The 9647-nt window shown below is 41.3% G+C and overlaps 1 protein-coding gene across 4 annotated transcripts in view; it reads right to left on the reverse strand.

Annotated features, from left to right (window-relative positions):
* The window catches only part of ablim3 (actin binding LIM protein family, member 3), a 47692-nt gene extending 38498 nt beyond the window's left edge, over positions 1-9194 (reverse strand). For 2 of the 4 annotated variants that reach the window (XM_069531714.1, XM_069531713.1), the window contains exon 1: positions 6369-9194. In XM_069531714.1, the coding sequence (XP_069387815.1) occupies positions 6369-6381 (13 nt within the window). In that variant the 5' untranslated portion in view covers positions 6382-9194. The remainder of the gene's footprint in view (positions 1-6368) is intronic. The other 2 variants (XM_020107057.2, XM_020106288.2) reach the window with 2 other exon arrangements.
* Between the last annotated feature and the right edge of the window lie 453 nt (positions 9195-9647).

Consider the following 9647-nt stretch of genomic DNA (forward strand, 5'->3'; position numbering starts at 1 on the left):
CCAGTCACAAGGGATGCTGGGAGATTGGTGGTGACGAGTGAGGGGAGTAGGGCAAAGACTCAAAGGGGAAGCAAAGCAAAGGCCATGAATTATCAGAGGAAAAAATCTGTTGCTTTCTAACACAGGTTTGCTTTTCTAAAGTTTTGTGTTGTTTCTACTCACATGTCCACACATCTTCAGTTATAATAATGAACTGAATGAATTCTGGACACAGGGATCTCATGTAGAAAGATTTCACCAGGTTTAAATCATGTCTTTTCAACCTAGTCACAGTAATTAAGCTTCTTATTCAATTGGAATAAAGAACTTACATTTTCACAATCTAATATTGACAATCCAAAGTGGAGGAGTTCTGCCATAAAGGCTGTGTATTCATAAGACTATTACAGGAGCAACTTATTAGAAGACTATTTTGTGACAACACATGTTCAGCAGTAGGACTGAAGTTTTTGCAACAGGTCCGGTACCACGGATACCCAATGGGTAACCCCCCAAAAACTTGTGTAAAAATATATTTATATATGTTAACAACTCCACCCAGGGTCAACCTTAATGTCAAAGTTCACACAACCCACAAAGTGAAAGCACAACAATAACAGATCAGCAACATCATCATTCCTCCATCTGTATTGGCACACAGGATGCGTTCAGTCACTGTGACAGTTGTGTCGGCAGCGTTCAGAGCTCAGTACACAATCACTGTAATCACTTGAGGTATAATGGACTAAAGCAGACTTTAGCATTTCTACGTGTGAAAAGTAAACATAAAACACAAGTAGCCTGTGTAGACTGCAGGATTGATTCAAACACAAGTGTATTTGAATAGTCAGATGAAGATGGATGACTCGACACAACCTCCTGTGACAACAAACCTTGAGGTTTATTGGCTCCAGTGACTGAGAGATTCAGTCAACATTCCTTCAGAGAATCATGGACGACACCACTGATGCTACATCCATTGGGTCAGTCGGGCTCAGAGGAACATTACTCAATACTACTCAAACCCTGACAAGCAGTCTGAAACAGAACAGGAGCATGAGATCTGCTTCACAACAACCATGTCCTCCCTGTGTGTAATCTAACGTAACCAAAGATCAGCTCTCCCCCTGCACTTCCCCCAGTCCCTTGTCCTCTCTTTATCTCCCTCCATCTCTGTCAGGACCTTGGGCAGGAACATTCATCAGAGCCCTGGTAGTGTCCAGCGGCATCACAAACATACTGTCACTCTATGGTGAGAGAGAAGGGTCAGACCGCTGCTGACAGTCTGAATGATCACTCCATCCTACCAGAAGCCAAGGTCATGGAGACAGCAACCTCGAGGACACAACATACAGTATATGATGAATGACGGCTACTGTTCGTTCTATTCATTAGAATAAAAAACAAATCAAATCATTAAAGATGAAACTGCCAATGATATTTCTATGCAATCTCCAAAATTAAATTTACTTAAATTTTCACTAAAATCTTACCAAACACCGGTTTAGTAACCACAGGACTGTAGCAGCAACTGAATAACATGATTTTATGCTGGTGTGTAAATACATAACCACAGGTACAAGCCTGCATGAATATTCATCCCAGCATCTGTGTTTGCATCTGTGCAGCTCCCACCTTTTCTCACCTGATGAGGGAGAAGAGCAGGAATCATACATGCAGCACCCCCCTCCTCTTCTAGAGCATGTTTGTTAGTGGGTCATCTGTCCATTCATTCACACTCGTCCAACTACTCCTCTCACTGGATTGCCATGATATTCAAAATGAATATTCATGGTACCCAGAGGACCTTCTCTGGTGATATACTGGACTCCCTGACATCTTGTCCACCGACATGTTAGCAAAACCTTTTAAAATAATTATCATATTACTTGCAGTCACTCACTGATGCCAAAGGTCACATGGCTGCAGACTAAATATGCAGCAAATCAGTTGACATTTATTGATCCATCTGCCAGTTCTAGGGACAAGCTGATCGATTTATTTGGTTCTATTCTATTTTAAGTTATTGACACTTCTCAAAACATGAGAAATTTTATTTAAATAATTTATGACGAGCCAGTGGCTGGAGGCATTATGATTTCGAGTTGTACGTCCATCTGTCCCATTCCTATGAACGTGATATCTCAAGAATGCCTTGAGGGCATTTCCTTAAATTTGGTACAAATATTCATGTGGAAGTAAGGGTGATCTTAGATTAGATTTTGGTGGTCAAAGGTTAAAGGTCAAGGTCACTGTGACCTAACAAAGCAATTTTTTTCCCCTTTTAATGTGGTATCTCTGGAGGGAATTCTTTCACATCTGGCACAAACATTTACTTGAGCTTGAATTTCATGTTGGTAGCCAAAGATAAAGGTCACAGTGACTGTAAATGTGACATATTAGGACTGTATGTAAGGAATTTTTTTACTGTTACAATTCACTTGGACTCAATGATGAATTGATTCGATTACAGGGGTCAAAGGTCAAAGTCACAGTGGCTTCAGAAAACGTGTTTGCCCTCTTGAATGTGAGGTCTCTACAGTGCTTGAGTGAGTTTCTTCCAATTTTGATCAGTTGTCACTCTGACTCAAAGATAAAGTGATTATGTTTCACTTGTCAATGGTAAAGGTCACAGTGACCTTTATAGGAATCTGGAAATAAAGTATGTAGAAATATATACACAGAAACGGCAGTGGTCGGTGGAGGCATACAACCATAGTGCTGTGACTCTAATATTTCCTTTACCATCTTCAACAGGCAAAATGCTAATGTAAACATGCAAATATTCTCACAACGCTAACACACTGATGTTTTTCAAGTATTGTTCGCCATGTCAACCATCTTAGCTTCATGTGCTAAACTCCCGACACTCTCCAGAATTTTTTCAGAGAAACTGTTTAAAAGAATGCAAACGTTTTTGCTGTGCCGAGCAACTGACTCAGACATTTGCATTGTCACATACAGTCCCTCTGAGAATGTCTGAGTGAGCTCATATAGGAATATAGCAGGAAAATGTCCCAGATTGACTGGGCATGTTGATGACGTTTCCAACACACAAAAGATGCAAAACCTCTACCCAGCCACATGAATGTTCCCGACAGGTTCCTGTTTTTGCAAACACGTCTGACTCGCAAAATCTCCTGCTGTCTTCTTCATATGTGAAAGGCAAACTCTGGAGAATGTTCCAGGTTCAATTGTCCAAACAATTGATGGAGATCATATCTGAAAACGGCTTTAATGAGATAAAATTTGCACATTAGCTCTGAACAAAAAGCACAGCTCAGTGTCTAGTTTTGCAGGTATTTGGTATTTGGTATTATTTACCACTGCTGGAGAATGTTAACCTCAAGGTGACATTTAAGGAAAATTACGACTGATCAATCTTGAGGAAAATCCCCAATCTACTTTGCAAGAGAATTGTAGAGTTTTTGACATTTTATGACATTTAAACCTGGTTTACCCTAAAACATGGATCAATGCTACATACAACCAAAAGCATAATACTATAATAATATTGTACTAGATGGCTGTGCAGATAGGTCAAATTGTATTATATCAATTCAATTTAATTTTAAGCATCAAATTACAACATTAAATCATCTCATGGTTCTTTACATCGTAAGACCAAGACCTCATGACATTATGGACAAACCCAACATTTCCCTCAATGAGCAAGCCTATTGGCAACAGTGGAGACACAAAACTCCCTTTCATATCACATGTCCCTATCAAAGGCTTTCTTTCATGCAGGAGGCATCTGAAAAACAGTGAGAAGCAGCATGGTGGAGGAGGAGCAGGAGTCAAAACAGGACTCAATGTGTGGCAGTGTTGGGCCATCGAAAAATCTGTTTGTGATCACTTAGTAACACAATAAATATATAGTAAAACCAGCAAACAATATAAAGAGGTGAACGAGGGGGTCACATTTAACTTCAGTTGCTAGGGGTCTCTCAATCAAAATAATAACACAAGACATAGTTTGATGATGTCATGAAGCAGCGTTGGATCATTTCTGAATAAAATCTCCCTGAATAGACTCAGAAGCAAATCAAGTTCACGGATGAGGTAATGTATGAAAGTTTTATTAACATAACGCAGCAAACAGCAACAAATAATCTTGGTCCATTACGAGTGACCAATACAAACAGTGGAAGGGAAAAAAGTAAACAAAATCACGTCGAGCTTTAAATGGTGCAAATAGAAAAGGCCAGGCTGGTTTGAGTCAGGGTATCAATCACAGCACTACATTATAACTCGAGAAGGCAGATCATAATTCAGGTTATTGAGTGTAAAGTTGGTGATAAGACTTTTTGTGTAAGAAGTTTTAAAGTCCTGATTACAGCATTCAATCTCTGTGACACCTGAGAAGTCTGCGCTCTACAGTGAGAAGGAGACAGGAGGAGAGAGGTGGCAGTGCTGCCTGTGATGTATGACTGTAGTTCCCTTTAGGTCCCTGAGCTCAATGATCAGTATATTGATCAACATGCGTTTTATCACTCCCCTGAAACACACATACTCGACTTTCACTGTATCACGGAAATGCTCTGATTTATCAGTTCGGACAAATTTTGTGAAATAGCATCTATCAGTATTTCTTAGAGTGGGAATATATGAGTATTTTAAACTAAGGTCCTTTCCACCTGTTCTTGTTTGACAGCTGAAAAAGAGAGAGTGACCAGACACACAACACACACAAATACACAGAGAAAGCCCAGTGACCATGAGAGATAGAAGGCCCAGAAGATGAAGACAGACAGTCAGTGCTGTCTGTAATTACTCTGTGCATGTCGGTGGCCTCTGGGCTATCACAGCCAATGCAGCGGAAAACGCGGCACACACTACAGCCTAACAGGCCCATTCATGTCCAAACCTTGAGCGCGTCGGAGGGGAACATATGTTTGCCTGAGAGGAGAGGAAGAGGAGAGGAGGATGTTCTTTCCTCAGCTGTGTTGCCTCGAGCCAGAGTATGGACACATGTCACACCACCATCTGCCTGCTGTGACACACACACAGTTTCACACACACTGTAAACCACAGGTTGACACATTGTTATTGATGAGTGATGCGGGTGTGTTTGTGTGGATCCTGTTTGAGCACATGCTTTTAAATCATGAGCGTGTGAGTGCTCTCCACACACATGGCCCCACGTGCTCCTCCTCCTCCGCCGGGTGTCAGCTGAGAAAAGCGTTCTGAGGCTTAACAAAAGAATTCTACACATTTTCCCCAACAATCTCGGAGCTGCGACGCCACACCACCACTCCCCGACGGCACGCACAGCATGGCACCACAACACGGCAGTCAGGCATGGCCACCGTACCAGAGGGTTAAGAGCAGTGGATGAATAATGTAGTGCCACACAACGACAGGCGAGATTATGAATGATGCAGTGATACCCGAGTTCTCTCCTGTTGACAGAGACACGGAGGACAAGGAGCGGGAATGATGGTGCCCTGACACCATCAGTTCCTTGAGAACCCTGGAAGACGTCAGCTCCCAACTGCCTTCCTGACAGCTGAGGGACAGAGTTGGGGGGAGTAAGGAGGGTGGGTTGGTTCTTAAAAAGTCAACCTGGCAGGATCCAAGCACTCTGACGTGAATCAACTGGTGATAAGTTGTAAGAGTAGAGGCGTGCATGTGAGCGCACACACACAGCTGAGCCAGACAGGCCTGCCGGGGGAAAGCCCTGATTCAGCTGACAGAGGATCAGGGTCACAGTCAGCTGATACAAGGTCAGCTTAGCATCACTGCTGCCCCCACCCACCACCGCCAACACCACCACCCAACCCCTGGCCGTTCTGGGGTAAAGTATGACAGGGGCCCTTGGGGCTGCCATGTGCTGCGTCACCCATGTGCCAATACTCCATGAGGACGGGACAGACAGATGGACTTTAACGCAGAGGCAGCAGCTGAAAGTCTGGGTGGTCTCACCAAGAGAGAAAGGGTGTGGAAGGAGGGAAGAAGATGAAAGAGGAGTGATGGAGGAGAAGAAGGAGACATTTAGAGGGCCTGAGCAACAGCTGTCATATGTGGATGAGGAATCCCAAATATGTCACCTGAACTCAAATGCTACTTTGACCTCCAGATATTCTTGGCTCCCCTGTGCCCTCTCCAACCCTGCTCCACTTGGCTCACACGGATTCTCACATCGGCCTTGTGGATTTGTTTTTGGATAAACTGGTAAATTCTATACGATTGTAAATCTAATATTTTTTTACAGGTGAAATGAATTCAATCTTTCTTTTAAAAAGGTTCATCATCTCTAATCTGTCGTTGCACACTGGGTGATATGCTTCCATTGTTCTGTAGTAGTTCTCCCCTCTGCTCTCACCTACACTGTATTGTCCCTGCGCGTCAAGTGGAGAGAGGAAAGCGCGCACGGATGGACTTACCTCTGGAACTCATGATGATTCTTATCTCAAACAAAGCGGCTCCGGTGGAAATAATCCCATCAAGCAGGAGCAGATCCTCGCGGAGCACTTTGCTCCTCGCAAATAACAAGGAGGCTAATTATAAAGGGGACATCCAGCAAAACGCAGATGATGCTCCTCACTCTGCTCCCAGTCTATTTGTGAGGAGGTGCGCGCATGCAGCAAGGCACACGGTTTACTAATATAAATATAAAAGAAAAGATGAAGGGATATTTCCAGAGGAGGTAAAATCCAGATAAAGCTCCAGTTGTTGTGTTTCTGTTCAGTGGTGCAGATACACACATCACATCACAACACACACCAGCTCACAGCGCTGCTCACTTCCACCTTCTCCGCTCCGGGCTCACGCCAGCTCCGCCGCGCGCGCTCCTCCTGACCGTGTGCGCTGTCACCGTGCGCCCCGCACGCGCCGTCAACACACTCACAGGAAACGCTCCGCGGCCTCCCCTTTTAAAATAAAACACGCTCAAGTCGATCTCATAGTGGACTTTATCCATGAAAATATACAACATTTAATCTATGTAATATAGATTATATATAGAACAGCCTGTAATACCCCGAAATAAACACATATCTCAATCAAGGTGTGAGCTAGGTTTAATAGATATTCCAAATTTGTGTATTATTTTTGAAAAGGCCAGACCGAAGCCACTCAAAAAACACCAATTTGAATAACCCCCATTTATATGAATCGGTTCAATTCAATTAGTACATTAATGTTCTTTATCAGATGTTATTATATCGGTTAAGCCTAATTTAGAGAAACTCACAAGACAAAAACAAGATAAAACCAATGCTTTTCACTATACACGTAAAACTGAAATATTTAGACATCAACAATTAATTATTTAGTTACATTTAAATATATATATCAAAACACCCCACTTAAAAAAATACATGAATAGCAATTCGTTCATTTTACTTCATGTTATCTCGAGGCGATCCTACATTTACATAATTCAATTCAATTCAAATGGTACATTAATGTTACATAATTTACACATTAGGTTTTAAATACTTCATAAATTCATAAATATTTACTATCAGTTATTATATATAGGCTAAGCCCAACATATGGATACTCACAAGACAAAGTCTTTCAATTTCAATTTGAAATATTTAGACATCTACAATCGATTGTTAAGTCACATAAGAGATTATAACACCCCACTTAAAATACATAAATAGCCATTTATACTCATGTTATCTCTATATATAGATTGAGGTTGCATTTGTCTATTTAGTTTACAAATTATGACATAAAATCCAATGTTAGGGAGTTGGAAAGTTTTCTCCTCAAATACTTTTTTCCATCTTTAGTGAGAGGTGTACATGTACATATTCTCTGTATTTATATTTGATTCAAATGTTTTATTTTCATTTTATTTCATTGCCTGTTTTTATTCTATTGTTTTTACTTTCACATGTTTTCATGTCATATTCCTTTTTTGACTGTGTGTTGCTGTAACAACTGGATTTTTCCAGCATTGAATCAATTAAGCTTATGTTATCATATCTAATTTTATCTGATCTTATCTTTACACTTTTGTTGTCTTATTTCTGTCAACAAATTTAATCTGCATTGCAACACCAGCCACTGGTCACAGCAGACAAGTCAAGTACACGCTTGTACTGATCATGAAATATGTCATTCCATAAAAGTGACAAAAAGTTATCTACTTGATGTCAATTATGAAAAGGTAAATTGATTTTATTGTGAAAGTAAGGCTGGGTGTACTTCCGGTATTACTGTGTCTATGTGTGGTGAACTTGACTCCTCTCTCATCTAATCCTGAGTAGTCGACGTCACTCTGAGCTGCTGAACGCTCTGAGGACACTATGGCCTACATCACACTGCAAGAAGTGGGAAGTGCCCAAAAGTCATTAGTCTCAGTGTTAATTCATATCTGACATGAGGTGAGAGCTCAGACACAGTTTCACAAAATCTGCAGAATTCTAACTTCAACTAAATCTGAGTAAAGACACCGTCACTTGAGATGTGTGCATACAAATACAGACCACACTGAGAACCTTTAAACATATGTATTGTGTGAGTGTGGCTCTCTCTCTGAGTGGACTGTGTGTTTCAGTTGTGCTGCTAGGCTGGGCTTGTTGCTAAAACTATCATGACACCGCCCCCTTCTGGAAAATCAGCGTCAGCAAATTAGTTAATTGGATTATTGGAGCCGCAGACAGGGGAGGAGGTGAAGTGAGGAAGTGAGAAAGTGTTGAGGGACACGCTCCACTCTGACCCTGTGCTGAACAGAAGACTGGGCTGTGTATAGTGGATGAGCTCAGTGGCCTCAGTGTGGATAGATCTCCATCTAATGGTCAAACACGCAGCTGCTCTGTCTTTTAGTCCAGTCTCACCTCGTTTGTTCAGGAGGACAAGAACCTGACAGATGAGAGGTTCTGAAGACTGAAGGGGACATCTGAGAGCACCAGAACATTTGAAAAAAAGATAGAAAAGATTTCTAACTGAAAGAAACTCAGAAAGAGACTCATTTTCTTATCTATGCATAAGTTATGTTAGATGTTATCATTAGGATGACAACATGCAGTTTAGTAGCACTTCTTTGTTTGATTAGTTTCACTCTCTCTTTCAGTACAATCAATTTCAATGATAATAATACTAATGGAATAAAGGAAATCAAATATACATAATAAGTAATATAGGTCATAGTTATACTGTCTTTCTGTGTTGGTTTGTATCATCTTTAGGACTTAGGTTTAAGGTTAAGGGTTAAATGTGAATTGTTGTTCATAATAAATGGGTCAATGCAAAGTCTTCATAAGGAGAGCTGTGCAAACTCGTGTGTGTCTGTGTGTGTTTATGTGTATTATATTAAACTTACCAAATACCTTGTCCCGTGTCCTGAGGAAGCCCTGGTTTTGAAGCTTGGAGGAAGCTGGACAATAGAGGGATGTGACGACCGCCTCACTCTCTCCCTCTCTTCTTCTCCCTCTCTCTCTCTCTCTGCTGCCCAGCTCAATCTTACCTCCTGACTTCCGCATCTTCGTGGTTCAAGATGACCTCTGTTTGTCATTTAATCTGTTCTCCTCCCTCACTGTTTCATATCACCTTCACCTGTGAGGATAAGGTATCGATGTTACATAGGAAAAGCTTATTTATAAATTCACAGCAAACATCAAGGTCCCTGACAGGCTCAAGATCAAGTCATCATTCTCTCATCAATTAATCATGCCGCCAAGTAAACATTAAGTATGGGAGGATTTGTG

Source organism: Paralichthys olivaceus, chromosome 9, assembly GCF_024713975.1.
Source record: "Paralichthys olivaceus isolate ysfri-2021 chromosome 9, ASM2471397v2, whole genome shotgun sequence".
NCBI lineage: Eukaryota > Metazoa > Chordata > Actinopteri > Pleuronectiformes > Paralichthyidae > Paralichthys > Paralichthys olivaceus.